The 16,055-nt window shown below is 44.6% G+C and overlaps 1 protein-coding gene across 15 annotated transcripts in view; it reads left to right on the top strand.

The window, feature by feature from the left end:
- The window catches only part of TLE4 (TLE family member 4, transcriptional corepressor), a 141,106-nt gene extending 133,532 nt beyond the window's left edge, over positions 1–7,574 (top strand). For all 15 annotated transcript variants that reach the window (XM_027040982.2, XM_027040983.2, XM_027040986.2 and 12 more), the window contains 5 exons: positions 3–250; positions 2,518–2,665; positions 3,053–3,203; positions 3,540–3,616; positions 5,892–7,574. In XM_027040982.2, coding sequence (XP_026896783.1) covers positions 3–250; positions 2,518–2,665; positions 3,053–3,203; positions 3,540–3,616; positions 5,892–5,999 — 732 coding nt within the window. In that variant the 3' untranslated portion in view covers positions 6,000–7,574. The remainder of the gene's footprint in view (positions 1–2; positions 251–2,517; positions 2,666–3,052; positions 3,204–3,539; positions 3,617–5,891) is intronic.
- The last annotated feature ends 8,481 nt before the right edge of the window (positions 7,575–16,055 follow it).

Genomic DNA, 16,055 nt, shown 5'->3' with positions numbered 1-16,055 from the left:
AGAACAGGGATAACTACATCCGTTCCTGCCGATTGCTCCCTGACGGTCGCACCCTCATCGTGGGAGGGGAAGCCAGCACTCTGTCCATCTGGGACCTGGCGGCTCCGACCCCACGCATCAAGGCGGAGCTGACGTCCTCGGCCCCTGCGTGCTACGCCCTGGCCATCAGCCCCGACTCCAAGGTCTGCTTCTCGTGCTGCAGTGACGGCAACATCGCAGTCTGGGACCTGCACAACCAGACGCTGGTGAGGTGAGTCGGCAAGATCCCTTACCAGGGCACGAGGGGAGCCAATTTTACCACTCTGGGCCAAAGAGCTGTGTGCGTCTAAAAAGATGAAATAACAATTATCGTACTAAAAAGTGTTAGGAACAGGCCTCTTTTAAGATGCTGGAAACAAATTAGTAATGTAGAATCTTATTTTCTACACTTCTGATCTTAAAAAATGAGGGCTTGTTTTCTTTCTTTGCTTTTTTTGGATGTTGTCCTGAGCATCACCAAGTTGGGTTTTTAAAAAATGAGGTCATTTTTACATAATTAATGTACATAATGTTCCCATGACCTCATGAGCTCGTTAGACATCTGTAATTTGCCATCTGTGCTCGCTAACCAGCCATTATTGTGGATAGACACTCCCTGAGAAGATTCACAGCACATGGCACTGTCCTTTGTGCCACGTGTAGCCCACACATTTATTCGTTCAGCAGATAACCATCGAACACCTACCATGGGCCCAGGCTTTGTGCTACTTGCTCTGAAATGGTCTAGATTATCTGTAGTCCCATGTTTGAGGATGGATAGATGCACTGAGATGTCTGTTTTAAGAAGTGAAATTGTATAGGGTTGGCGTTGATAGGTAAAGCCCTGAAATGAGTCTCCAGATGTCAGCACCCACAAGAGCAGGAAGCAAGAGGTGTGATCCGCCGAAGGGTGTGAGAGGATTGTAATCAAGCCTTGCTGTGAGTTCGAGGGAGTGTGTCAGGAGAAGAGGCCTCCACTGTCCATCCGTCAGATATTTTGCAGGACTGAGCTCTAAGTATGATTCCAAAAACAAAGTAGTCGTCATTTGTTTCATCTTGGGTAAGGCTCTTACAAGAAATTGCTTCTAATCTCTCCTTCCCCCAGTGTCTTTTGTACATTCCACCAGCTCCTGGGGCAGCTGAACCACACTGCATTTCTTTCCATGTGCCTTATCTGAGAGCATGGCCGTTTTTTCTTACGTAGCATCATACAGTTGCATTGTTGTGCCCTGGCAAAATTCGCTCTGCTGCTCCCTTGCCCTCCTCATAGCTTTTGTAGAAGGGAAGATGTTCCTGACTTCTTAAATTCTTTCCTTCAGGGGTGCCTGGGTGACTCAGTTAAGCGTCCACCTTCAGCTCAGGTCACGATCTCACGGTTTGTGAGTTCGAGCCCCCCACTGGGCTCCATGCTGACAGCTCAGAGCCTGGAGCCTACTTCGGGTTCTGTGTCTCCCTATCTATCTCTCTGCCCCTCCCCCTGCTGATGCTCTGTCTCTTTCTCTCTCAAAAATAAATAAATGTTAAAAAAATTTTTTTTAATTCTTTCCTTCATATCACAATGATATAATAGGTCTTAAAGTATTTTTGGTTAGTGCATATACATGTAGCTCTGTGTTTTCTTTTGTTTACTTCTGTTGGAGATTTTTTTTCCCATTGGTTATATTAATCGTTTTTTGGTATGAAGAGTACTTCCTAAGTATTCAGAAATAAAAAGTGCAGGAAATACAACATCTTAACTAAACTTCAATCTATGTATATGCTTTATTATTACTTTGAATAATTAGAAAATACAGTAAATCCAAATGAAATCTATAAGACTGGCAATGATATTGATCGCTGAGGAATTCTAAATTTTTTTATTAAAGTATAATTAACATTCAGTGTTATATTAGTTTCAATATGCAAAATAATGATTCACCAGTTACTAAGTGCTTATCATGTAAGTGTACTCTTAGTCATCTTTGCTTATCTGTCCCCTCTCCCACCTCCCCTCTGGCAACCACCAGTTTGTTTTCTAGGAGTCTGGTTTTTGTTCATCCTTTTTTTTTTCTTTGTTCATTCATTTGTTTCTTAAATTCTACATATGAGTGAAATCGTATGGTGTTTATCTTTCTTTGACCTATTTCACTTAGCATTATACTCTAGCTCTATCCATGCTGTTGCAAATGGTAAGGAATTTTTCATGGCTGAGTAATACTCCACTGTGTATCTATACCACGTCGTATCCATTTATCAGTGGACACTTGGGCTGCTTCCGTATCTTGGCTATTACAAATAATGCTGCAATCAACATAGGGGTGCATACATCTTTTTGAATTCGTGTTTCCTTGGGTAAATACCAGTAGTAGTAGGAGTACTGAATCATATGCTGTTTCTACTTCTAATTTTTTGAGGAAGCTCTGTACTGTTTTCCACGGTGGCTGCACTGACGAACTTCTGAGTTGAGTTCACCTAAAAACTAACTTTTCAGGGGTTTTCACTCCATTTTGACATTTTCAGGCAATTCCAGGGCCACACAGATGGGGCCAGCTGTATTGACATTTCTAATGATGGCACCAAGCTCTGGACGGGCGGCCTGGACAACACGGTCAGGTCCTGGGACCTGCGCGAAGGGCGGCAGCTACAGCAGCATGACTTCACCTCACAGGTCTGGTCTTGTGCCCGTGACCTTTTAGACGCCATGGTCTTGTGAAATATAGGACGTGCTTAAGGTTTAAGTCATTTACCAGGTGATGAAGTCATTTTTGACTCTAGGTTAGATAACTGAAAATTTCATTGTTTTCTGTCAAAATACCATAGTGTATATTTTATTAAAGGATTAATATATTGGATTTTACATAAATGGCTAATAAATTCTGTTGTGGAGTTGTATTGCATTACTTAGGATTTGGCTGTGATTTCTTCCCATACAATTCAAATTATCTTGACGTCTTTCATAATTGGAGTAGTATCTATCCCCAGAAGAAACAGTACCTCCCGGTTAAAGGAGGTGCTCTTCCCTAGTCACCGTCACTATCACCTGTTTTAATTCTAGATCTTTTCTCTCGGCTACTGCCCAACTGGAGAGTGGCTCGCAGTGGGGATGGAGAACAGTAACGTGGAAGTGCTACATGTCACCAAGCCAGACAAATACCAGCTACATCTCCATGAGAGCTGTGTGCTGTCGCTCAAGTTTGCCCATTGTGGTGAGTAGTCCCCTCCTGTCGGCCAGAATCCCTCCTTCTGCCCTCCTGCTGATGCGTTTTACTCCACCCCTTTAGTTTATTAACGTGTCCCTCTTCAAAATTACATTACTTTTTTATACATACTTGCTGTGTCTCTAACGCTGTGTACTAATCCACTTTACCCTTCTTGTAAGTATAAATAACTCACTAAATCTAGGAGAGTGAGCTTTATTTTTCCCGTGAAAAGAAACTTTTGTTGCAAAGGAGATGGGTTTTCTGTGAATGGTTGGGTGCTCTATATAAAGCACATCTCCGGTATCTGATGACGTCACACGAACAAAACCCCTCTTTCTGTAGGCAAATGGTTTGTAAGCACTGGAAAGGACAACCTTCTGAATGCCTGGAGAACACCTTATGGAGCCAGTATATTCCAGGTAACATTAACTTGTTTAGCTACCACTTCTGTGTGCTCGCTGCATGGCAGTGGTTCACCCAAGCTCGCTCTGTGCGTTCTGTCAGGTTAATAAGGCCCCTCAATGTTCTAAGAGGCAGGTGTTGTGATTCACCTGTCGTACAGACCAGAACACTCTGCGTGAGGGAGGCTAGTGTCCTAGCCACAAGCCGTGGAGGGCGGGGATGGTCTCCAGTTCTCCGTGAGCCCAGAGCCGAGACACCGTGCCTGATTCGCTAACTCTTCACACCTCAGTCCCGTTTATACACGAGAGTAGAGGTTTTACGTCTTCTGTGATTTTCGTGTGGGGGTTACATCTTTAAAATGCTTACATTTAAAAAGTTTGAGCGTATTGCTTGAATACTTCTATTAGTATTGTTATTTCTTTGGGCTTTTTTCCCCAAAGAAGAGTGTTCCGGAAAAGTTTAGTAAATCTTGATTAATTTCATAAATGTGTATTCTTAGTGAATCAGTGGTCCTTGGTGTAGAGTGTGAAATTATTTATAGGAGGACCAAATGGTAGGCATGGTACCCCGTGTGCTCATGCACAGTCTCGCTGCTCTCTGGCTGTTACGTGTGAATCTCATAGACAAGTTAAAGAAGACCACCTTTTTTTAACCTGTACTTCGAATTTTTTTTTTTTTTTTTAGGAATAGAAACAGATTTGCAGTTTTCTCGAATGAGTAGTATTAAGTCCTCATAGAGTAGATCAATGCAGTTGAGTCCAAAAATATATATATTGAGTGAAAATACTGTACAAGATAATCAACAGGACAAAAACAGCTAGTTCTTGCTGCCATGAAGTTTATAATTTAATACAATGTTTTTTTTGTATTATGGGTTAAACCCTTTCTGGTGGTCCCAACCAGGACTTAAATATATGTACATGTATGTGTATATGTATGTGTATGTGTGTATATGTGTGTGTATCTATAAAATCTTAGAGTGGATCTTTTTTTTTTTTTTTAATGTTTATTTATTTTTGAGACAGAGAGACAGCATGAACGGGGGAGGGTCAGAGAGAGAGAGGGAAACACAGAATCTGAAACAGGCTCCAGGCTCTGAGCTGTCAGCACAGACCCGACGCGGGGCTTGAAGTCACGAACCGCAAGATCATGACGTGAGCCGAAGTCGGACACTTAACCGACTGAGCCGCCCAGGCGCCTGGATCTTTTACAAGTGTGTGAATATCTTATGTGTATAATGGGTTGTGAAGTAAAACGGATTTATTACAGATTACAGTCCAAAAAGTTTGAGAAACACTGATAATGGGTTAGCATCTGCATGTCAGATTGTGTGTGTGTGTGTGTGTGTGTGTGTGTGTGTGTGTGTGTGTTCAGAGTTCTGGTTAAAATCCTGTGAAGTTTAAGGGCGCCTGGGTGGCTCAGTCGGTTCGGCGTCTGACTCTTGATTTCAGCTCAGGTCATGATCTCACAGTTCGTGAGATTGAGCCCCTTGTTGGGCTCCACACTGACAGCACAGAGCCTGCTTGGGATTCTCCCTCTCCATCCCTTCTTTATCTGCCCCTTCTCACCTCCCCCACATGCTCGCTCGCTCTCTCTCTCTCTCTCAAATAAACTTAAAAAAAAAAATAAAATCTTGTGGGGTTTTGTTTAGCACAGTTCAGTTCAAAGTTGACATTGAACTCCTTGAAGGTAGTGTAGTTGAAGACGGTATCCAGAACTCTTAAGTATGTACAGTTGGCATTCTTTTTTCACACAGGAGAAAATGAGACTTTCTATTACAAATATTTTTACATTCCCGATGTCAAAAGATGTGGTGTTTTCGATGCCATTTTCCACTTGAACTCTGAGGCAACCCTCTGAGGTGGCGGGCAGGCAAGATGTCTTTACCTGCTTGTCGGGGAAGGAGGCTCAGACGGGTCGAGTGACTTGTCCGGTGTTCCACAGCTCGACCTGAGTCCAAGCCGACTGACTGAGGTTGAGGGTTTTCCGCCCTTGACCGTGTGGAGCACAGGATCGGGAACCGGGCGTGGCTTCTTCGGCTCCTCCTCGCGTACACCCGGCCTGCCTGCTGCCCCACGGCCCCAGTGCAGGAGCCCGTAGCCTAGCGCGGGGCGGTGTCCCGAGAAGTGCCCCTGGCCCCGCCATTTAAGGAGGTGCCCGGCCCGTCTTTCCTGCCTTGGCAGTCCCGTCGGGACAGCGGGACATGTCACACTCTTCTGCCGTGTGTTTTCTAGTCCTGCCTCGTGGGTTTGTCCTTCAGTACCTGACCTTTGTGTCTTGTTTCCTTCCTAGTCCAAAGAATCCTCATCGGTGCTTAGCTGTGACATCTCTGTGGATGACAAATACATTGTCACTGGCTCCGGGGACAAGAAGGCCACGGTTTATGAAGTTATTTATTAAGGACAAATCTTCATGCGAACTGGACCCCTTCTCCCTGTAGCACTTTGTTCTGTCCTCCTCTTCCCCTGCATCTAAAACCAAGGATTCCACACGCTGGCTGCAGCTGTGGGGTTTGATCCCGCCTCTTACCCCCACTTCCTCCTCGCTGTTGAATTGTGAATACCCATTAAGAACCTGTGATACCAAATCTTCAGCTCTCTACTCGGAAGAACATGGAAGAACCATACTTAACCGTGACGGAATCTTGAATTATGTATTATATCTGTAATATATTTATTTTGTTTAAAGAAGGCTTTCTAACTTTGACTGAATAAAGCTGTCTGCTCCTGCATTGATAATGAAGATGCGTTGTATTTGATACCCCTCCCCTCCTTTTTTTGGCAAAGGAGGGGAAAGGAAGGTTTAAAATAATTGATTAAAAATGTCACTAAATGTAGACTAAGGACTGTATAGAGACGTGAAATGTATAATTACATATGGAAGCAATATGTTGCTGTGTTGTTAGATTTTTGTTTTTGTTTTTGTTTTCTACTTTAAATGTTTGGAAATTTGAACGATTAGAACCTGACAGTCCACGTCGTATTCATTTGAGTCTATTTGGACAACTTTAACAAATATATCTATAGCTTTAGATTCTATTTGATAAAAGTAATTGGACTTCTCCTTTTTCTTTTTTGACTCGTTGACAAGTGTCTTTGTAATAAGTTTTTAATTCCTTTTTTTATTGTATTATAGACAGATGAACAAATTAAATCTGGCCTAAAGAGAGAACTTAATCCCTTCCGGATATTTTTGCCACGTTTCTTTGCAAAGGGAGATGTATACCTTTGGGCAATTTTGTCATTAACGAGAAATTATGGGCTATTTTTTGGCATGTTCTTCGGGAACTGCACAGACTCAGGGGAGGATTCCTCCTGCTGTGCAAGGCAAGTCTTTTACAAAACGAGGACAGCAGAGGAGATTTGCAAGGACCTCCCTCTGAAAACCAGAAAGAATGGACTCTCACCTGGGAGGAGGACTTGCTTTCTTTACCTCCGGTTCTTTCCCTGTCTTAGTTGGATGTCCCCGAAATGGACGCGGGCTGTGCCATTGTGCCAGAAACATTGTGTTATCTTTTATGTTGTTGTTGCTGTTCAACTATGATATGTGACTCCTTTTTTTTTTATTATTATTATTTTTTGTTTGAATGCTTTAAAAATCTTTTAAGTCTGTGGATCTGCTGATGTACAGTGCCTTTGCTGCTATGGATCAAAATCAAGAGAACTGTGTAGATAAACTTTATTGTACAAGTAGAAAATTACTTAATTTCATACTAGAAATGGATGGATGCTGCAAGTTGAAATGGACTGTCCATTGACGTTCCTAATGTGGTAGCAGAAAAAAAAAATGGTGTCTTAAGTGCTTAGTGTTTGATGTCATTAACAGTTTCGTAAAACTCTACAGTGTAGAAAGATTTTGATACTAAACTGTGCATTGTACATAGTTCTAATGCATCGTATTGACCACCAGTACTTCTATAACGGTAGATTGATTGTGCATTCAGACTTTTAAGCATTAAACATAAAATAACTTCTAGGACGCTTATTTCTAATTCTTTGTTTTGCTGACTTTGGTTTGTTTTTTGTCTGTGACTTTGCCACTCCTATATGCTAAAAATTACTAGTTTGATTCAAGGGAGACTGGGGTCGCGTGGGCTTTATTGTTACCGCCGTCTTAGTTCTGTTTTTATTTTCACTTGACAAGAACGGGAAGGGAGAGCAGATGGACGTTAGCGAGGACGTGTTGCTACCAAACAATTATTGAGTGTCTCCTTGGTTTGTACAAATACGGTCTCTCGAAACGTTGTCAGTGTTACTCAAATGCTTTAGAGCTGCGCTGTTCGGTATGGTTCCACTAGCCGTTTGTGGCTAAATTTCACTCCATTGAAATCAATTTGGGGGGGGGGGTAGTAAGTTTGTTAGTCACACTAACTGCATTTGAAGGATCCAGTAGCTGCACGTGGCTAACGGCTACCATATTGGACTGTTCGATTTAGCCCCCACATACCATGTCTAGCCACTTGGGTTTGGGAAACATTTCTGGTGTAACACACGGGAGTCGTTGAAAGCATGAGGCCCTACGGGCTGCCGCTAGTGGGGCATGTGAACATTGGACATGAGGAGGGGCTTAGAGAATTCTAAATTCCTGAGGCTCAAAAACCTGGCATTTTAGGGATCCGCTGGGTAGAAGGAAGGCTGGGGTTGGAGGCCCCACCGTGGACTGTTGTGGGCTCAGTGATCAGCTGTGACCCAGACGGACTCTTTAGGTGCCAGATTTCAGCAGTGTTCCCCCACGCGGTTGGAAGCATTGCTTCGGAGTGCGGGTACTGTGAGTGCTACCGCATCAGATGATAACATTTTAAAGGATTCTGAGCTCCCATTTCTGTGCAGCCTTAACTAAGATTTCTTTAAAAGTATAGAGGTCTGGAGTTTTTAAAAAATCTCTCGAGTCCAAGGACTATGATAATACCATGTTTATGCCTCTAGAAGGAGAAAGTACTGCCTCAAGGAGGTAGAATTTCCCCTTTGGTGTCGGGTGGTGAAGTGTGCTGCCTGTCACTTGTCTCTTTAGGGAGATCCAAAATACTGGCTTGTTCTCTACTGGATTAAAAGTTGAGGTGGATGCATACATATAGACTCAGCCTTTGAAACTTAATGAACATCAGCTTCCTCTCTTTGCCCAGGTTTTATCAGATTAGATTTTTATGGCTTCACTAGAAATCTCAGGCCTGGATTGATCTACACAAAAATCTTGATGTTGTAATTATACCTTGGTTTACGTTGGTTTTTGCTCCAAGTATGGTCTGGCAGTCTGAAGAACTACTGAGATGGGAAACACCCGGAACCAGAGAAAACTTGGTTCCAGGGAAAGAACAGTGGTGTGGGACTGGAAGACTGACTCACGTAGAAATAGCAAGAAATAGAAAGACTGAAGAAGCCATCAAGACTTTGTCCCAAGATTGGCAGATAAAGCGTGCCGTGACAAAGTCCAAGATATTTCAAGTTTTTACAGAGAAACACATCACTCTTGGGCCCCTTCTTAGCAAGGCGGTTTCGTGTCCAACAAGCTGCTGAAGGTCCAGCCTTGTTCTGGAGGGTGTGTGCCGACACTAACTTGCAGCCCTGTAAGCCATGAGATCTCAAGAAACTCAGCTTTAAACCGTCTCACGTAGCCACGAAACCCAGGACATCACAGCCACGAGCAGGGGAAATTGATGCCCCACGGTCAGACGGTGGCATTGGCATTCTGGGCAGAGAGGCCGTGCCCACGTAAGCAGCTAGACTATCGGTGGTCCCCTCCGTTATCACGGGCCATTTGCATCCTCAATCTGGATGATCTTCCGCTGGAGCTGTATAACCCAGAAACAAAAGATGCGACTTAGAGTATTTGTCTTTGGGTCTTTATGGCAGCTGTAAGGAAATGTGTAGAGTTCCTTGCCCAGCATTAAGTGAGAAATTACAGTTATAAAAACGGTACCAAAACAAAACAAAACAAGAGCCTCGATACTTTTGGAGGCTCATTTCTGTAGCCCTCCAGCTCCTGAGCCATCCGTGGAGCGGCGTCCCACAAGCTCTGGGTCGCTTCTCGCCGGGGCATCGGCAGTAGAAGCAGCAGGGCCCAACCATACCTCTTCTGAGCTAATTGTATTTATTTGCCTTTCGGTGTCAGCTTTGATTCAGGACTGACCATGGAAATGGCTTAGGTTTGGTAACCCGAGCACATCAGAAAACCTCTCACTAACGTGTTACATTTTAACAACAGTGCTATCCTGATGGTGCGAACCAACTCTGGTTATAAGCTGCTATCAAAAACTTCAGTTTCCTTTTCGTTTGGGTTTTTGGCAGCAAGTGACCATCTTTTGGGTCCCAGATAGGAATTAGTAGGGGGATGTCTCTGGTCCCCCGGGAAGGAGATCCTCTGCTGGGTCTTATGTGTTTGGCCTGCAGGGAAGGAGAATTCCTAGGGCTGCCTTTAGCCCAGAGGAGAACCAAGAGTACAAGCGTTTTGACAAAAATTGTCCCTTCTGACCTCACAACAGCCTCGACGGGCTGGGTGCCAGAGTACGGGATTTACACAAAAGTACCCAGAGAAGCAGAAGAAGACAATTTGTCCAAATCCCCTGTCTCCCAAGGAGGGCTAGCCGACCTCCACCCCAAGGCTCCAGATGTGGAGTTGGAAGTCTGTGCCATTTGCCCAGCGTGGCAGATTTGGAGTCTTCCACCCACCTGCTGCTCTCTGCCCTTCAAGTTTCCCGCAAGCTAGCTGGCTTGGGATTTAGGCATCGCAGAATCTCTTGAAAACTTCATCACAGGGGTGCCTGGGTGGCTCAGTCTGTTAAGCAGTTAAGCATCTGACTTGGCCTTAGGTCATGATCTCACGGTGCGGAAGTTCAAGCCCCGTGTCGGGCTCTGTGCTGACAGCTAGAGCCTGGAGCCTGCTTCAGATTCTGTCTCCCTCTCTCTTCCTGCCCCTCCCTCACTCATGCTCTGTGTCTCTCTCTCCCTCCCTCTCTGTCTCTCAAAAATAAATAAACATTAAAAAAAAAACCTTAATCATAAATCATCTTTGGAGTCCCTAGGACGTGTGTGCCTACTGTGGAGAGTGGTACATGCAAGACAAAAGCCCACTTGTGGCTGAGTAGACTTTCCCAAGGGCAACCCTCATGACCTTGTTGAGCCTGAGCATCACCATTAAGGTGACACCATGGCTTGATGAGAACATTCATAACTAACAAGCTTTATGTTACCTCAGAAGAAGACGTAAACTGACTTGAGCCCAGCAACACTAACACACACGCCAGAAGGTACCAGTGAGTTCTATTTGAATTTTGAGAATTTAGGCAGTAAATTTTTGGACTCTATTGAGGTGGAGTTCAAACTAATGACCAAATGGTTTTCAGTGGCCCAGCGTTTCTCCACAGACCTAGGTAGACCTCACTGGCTTTTTCCCAACCTACCAGATACCTCCACAGCTGCTTCTAAAAGAAACTACCAGAGGTAACACGCTGGCTCTCCCTTGTGTCATGTGGCCGGAAGCGTGAGTTGAACTAGAGATTTTGTGTTCCCAGGAGGCTGAGAAGTAGCAAGAGAATGAGTCATGGTGGGATCTTAGTCAAAGAGAAGGCTGCTGGCCCTCTCGAGAGGGCTCCAGCACAGAAAACAGGCCGAGCGTGTGCCCTTCCTCCTCGCAAGGCCAGCAGCACAGGGACAGGAAAAGACACCGGCAGGAACCATCATCGGGAATTGGAGCGAGACCCCTGGACCGCCAGGCATCCAGCAAAGGAGTTTTCCTTAGGACAACTTCCTGTTTTTGGAAGAACTTCATTTGGATGCCTCTTGGCCTCAAGAGTTTAGCTTAAATACTCTTCACTTCAACGTTTACGAAGTCAAGTTTTTAGCATCATGCATCTAATGCAGAAAAGCCTAGTGCTGCTGAGAAGGAAGCACCTTCCCCCGGAGCCAGTTGGTCTTTGCCAGGTGAACGAAGACGAGATGGTCTCTGGAGTAATTGAAGAAACCATCCGTTCAACTTTGTTCTTAAATCTCCTCCAGATATTAATAGCCCCTTTTGTTTTTCCTCCAAGTAGACAGTCACTGTTAACAAAATGTGATTTCAGGCTTTACGGCTGAGTCAGGAAATTCAAAGTCACAAGTTTCCACACTGAGAATCAGTCAATGCCACTGCGCACGACATCCGCAGGCCTCAGTGTTTTAGTGGAACACGAACAGCCTCTTGGGCACAAATCGGCTGTGAAGGTTACTCTGAGGACAAAGGCCCTGGTTCACGGACACTCGTTCCCGAGCTGTGGTCTTCAAAAACAAGGCAGAAAGTGCCCCCAATGGGAGCTTTAGTGGTGACGCAGGCTGACCAAAAGTGAAGGATTTGGCGATGATCCCTCAGGGGCGGACTTGCTTTTCCCCTTGAGAGGTGCTTGGTCTGGGCCCATGTGGCTCTGCAGACATCCCCCCGTGTGGGCAGCTTTGAGCTGGAGTCCAAACGGACTTGAGTTCAACTCCTCCGGACTTCTGGCAGACGGCATCTCCAGCCCCCAGCATTTTGTGTTTGCTTGAATCTGTGCTTTTCGCGCCGGAGATTTGTTTTCCTGGGAGTTAACAGAGAACAGTGTTATTACGGAGTCTTTCCCACACTGATTGCCGTTTGGTTTGTAAGACTCATAGGACCTTGTAACCTGACCCCAGAGCTGCAGGGTCGAATAAGATAAGGCAGGTTGGTGTTGGAGCTTATATAGGTTCATCTTACCCTCCCCCCGACTTATGTTGCAATATAATTGACCTATAACATTGTGTACGTTGAAGATCTACAACTTGATGAGTTGATACATGCATGTATTAGGGGGTGACCACCACAATAAGGTTAGTTAACACATCACCCTCACCTAGTTACAATGGGGTGCGTGCGTGTGTGTGTGTGTGTGTGTGTGATGAAAACACATAAGATCTACTCTTGTGACACATTTTCAAGTACGTGACAGTGTTGTCACCTATAGTCACCATGCTGAATAGTAGGGTTCCCAGACCTTCTTCACCTTTTAATTAGTTGTTTGTACCCTTTGACCAGTATCTCCCCATTTCCACCAACACCCTGCCCTCAGCCCCTGGCAACCATTATTCTATACTCTTTTCCATGAGTTTGGCCTTTTGGAAATTCCACATATAGGTGAGATCGTTCAGCATATGTCTTTTTCCATCTGACTGGTTTCACTTAGAATAATGCCCTCGAGGCCCATCCATGTTGTTGCAAATGGCAGAATTTCCTTCCTGATAAAGGCCAAATAATACCCTATTGTGTATATAAACCACATCTTTTATCCATTCATGTGTGGATGGACAGACATTTAGGTTGTTTCTATTTCTTGCGTATTATAAATACTGCTGCAATAAAAATGGAGTTGCAGATGTCTCTTCAAGACAGTGATTCATCTCGGCGCACCTGGGTGGCTCAGTCGGTTAAGCATCTGACTTCGGCTCAGGTCGTGATCTCCTGGTTCGTGAGTTTGAGCCCCGCATCAGATTCTGTGCTGACAGCTCAGAGCCTGGAGCCTGCTTCAGATTCTGTGTCTCCCTCTCTCTCTCTGTGCCCCTCCCCTTCTCATACTCTGTCTCTCTGCCTCTCAAAAATAAACATTAAAAAAATGTAGTGACTCATCTCCTTTGGACATACACCCAGGAGTAGGATTGCTGGATACTATGGTAGTTTTGTATGAGGCCCTTCAGGGGTGCAGCCGGACTATTCATGCAGCCCAGTTACAGGGCCCTTTCAGATTCTACTAAGTTGGGTGGGCTTATCTCCAAGGGTTCCAGCCACTTGGCTGGAGCTGGTTCGCAGGCCACTTCCCTAGGTCTACGTGCCTATCACCCGATGCACAGGTGGGCGTAACTCCTCCTGGGTCGCTGGGTGGCGCTGGGACCGAACCAAAGCCAAATGGGGCTGTAGCTGCTGCTGATTCTGCTGCCAGGACTCCCCATGGGCCCGGCAGTCCTCTGGGTGCCGACCTGCCTTCTCAAGACGGTTCTCCTCAATCTTGGGCGGCTCCGGGGTTTCCCAGGCTCCTGCCTGGACCTCAAAGCCCCCACAAAGGCACTTCCGTCTGTGGATAGATGCCTAGCCGTTGTTGAGGGTGGGACACAAGTGAGGGACACATTCGGCCACCTCGCTGACATCACCCTCCCAAGCTTTATCTTTTCAAAAACGTTAACATTTCTCCATTTGGGGCTGTGAGTGATTTAATGCATCGTGATTTACCTGGCATTTTAGAAAATGAAAAAGTCTGTGCTATTTAATTTTCCAAATAACTGAAGTTTACTCAAGAACCAAAACTCAAAAGAAAAGCCTTTTAGACGGGCAAATGTCCAAAACTATTGAACTTCTCTTTTGCCTTTAATTGCCTTCAAAAGATGCTATAAACTTTACTTTTTTTAAACGTTTATTTTGAGAGAGAGAGAGAGAAAGTGCACATGTTGTAAACGGGGAGGGGCAAAGAGAGGGGGGCACAGAGAATCCCAAGCAGGCTTTGTGCTGTCCACAGAGAGCCCGACGTGGGGCTCCATCCCACGAACCATGAGAGTGTCCGACACTTAACCGACCGAGCCACCCAGGTGCCCCAAAAGATGCTATAAACTTTCCTGGTGGCAGAAAGTCAAAAGAAGACTTACCTTGCTGTGCTGTATGTGGCACCTATGCTTTTGTTATTTTCTTTACTGAAAACTAGAGCAAGTGACGTGAATCTCTTACCACATGGCCAACCACGAAGCTAACGGCTTTATTCACAGAACCCCATGTTTATCTGCAGAACAACCCCACGAAGCAAAGGCATGAGTTCTCAAAACTTCCTGGAAATCCTTGGGTCCACATATATTTGAGAATAGAGATTGGTTTGGGATTTTGAAAAGGTCAGATGTTACATGCACCATATAGGACATCATATGTGCAGCGCTCCATGGTGAAGCCCACTCGTATTTCTAAGGGTAACGTGAATGTTCCTACCAAGCGGAGTTAAGTGAGGACTATGAACACCCACAACTCCTTTCACGGCAGTTTTGCTCCAAATGCATCACAAAAAAATTCTGATATTCTTTGAATGTTCCATCTTGGAATTGTAAATAAGGGATTTGTGGGCCTATTATCCCCATTTCACAGATGAGAAATCAGATCCACAGAGGTTGAGTGGCTTGAATGACACCAGAGCCAGTGTCCTTCATGTCTCCCCACTGTTAGCACGTCAAGGACTGGAACAAGGTTGCCCAGAATGTTCCCTGGGTTAGGCTACTTCTACATGCTCTCTGCATCCTTTCTTCAGATCAGTTACTGAAAACTACTTTCATTAAGCCCAAGAAAAATCCCATACTTTTTCTTAAAAACAAAACAAAACAAAAAAACAAGGGTGGAGAGAGGCCTGGGCTTTGCTCTAGTGCTCTTAGCTCTGAGAAGTTTGCTTCTTGCTTTGATGCTATTTTCTATGTGACTAAAAGTCTGATCTTTAGACAAGAGGCATTGTTAAAAGCGGTCCACTTTAATGGTAACAAAAGCATCAGCAAAAAGCATGTGATGTCAAAAGCACCTTTCAAATTTTCTGATTGGAAATGTCCTAAACCATGTTTGGGTTTTTTTCTCTTCCAAACATTAAACTTTTCTTTTTTTACTTTTGATGTTATTCTTATGTATTACTCTTGATATAATATTGTGGGTTTTTCCTTTTTTTTTTTTTTGCCTTGTTTCTTTTATTTTTTTTTTAATTTTTTTTAACGTTTATTTATTTTTGAGACAGAGAGAGACAGAGCATGAACAGGGGAGGGGCAGAGAGAGAAGGAGCCCCGATGTGGGGCTCAAACTCCTGGACTGTGAGATCATGACCTGAGCCGAAGTCGGACACTTAACTGACTGAGCCACCCAGGAGCCCCTTTTTTATTTTAAAACATTTTTTTAAATGTTTATTTTTGAGAGAGAGGGAGAATGAGCAGGGGAGGGGTAGAAAGAGGGGGAGACAGAATCTGAAGCAGATTCCGGGCTCTGAACTGTCAGCACAGAGCCCGACATGGGGCTTGAACTCACGAACTGTGACATCATGACCTAAGCTGAAGTCGGAGGCTTAACCGACTGAGCCACCCAGGTGCCCCTCTTTTATTTTTGGAAAGCACTTTGTGGTATGCACAATAGTCTTGTTTGAAAGATGGACCACATGGGAAGATTTTCTTTGATTACTGGTGTGTGTTTTGATTCATGGGCTCATAAAAGCCCAACCATGGTAGTTAAAGCAGAATTGTTTACGTTCATGTTAAAATTGTACTGAGATAACAGGCGTCGTGCTCACAGGACAGATTGAACTGCGGGGCAAAGGACACACGTTGCTTGAAATCCTAGGAGCCGCTCTTCTGGACCCAAAAAGGCATTTTGATCTATTGCTCTAGTCTGGGGACAGTTTGACTATGTACTCTTGAGTGCTGGATATCACACACCTGTATTAAAAAGGTCAATGCTCTCGACCGCCAAGAAAGGAAT

The sequence above is a fragment of the Acinonyx jubatus genome, chromosome D4 (assembly GCF_027475565.1).
Source record: "Acinonyx jubatus isolate Ajub_Pintada_27869175 chromosome D4, VMU_Ajub_asm_v1.0, whole genome shotgun sequence".
NCBI lineage: Eukaryota > Metazoa > Chordata > Mammalia > Carnivora > Felidae > Acinonyx > Acinonyx jubatus.
This window is presented reverse-complemented; position numbering and strand designations above follow the sequence as displayed.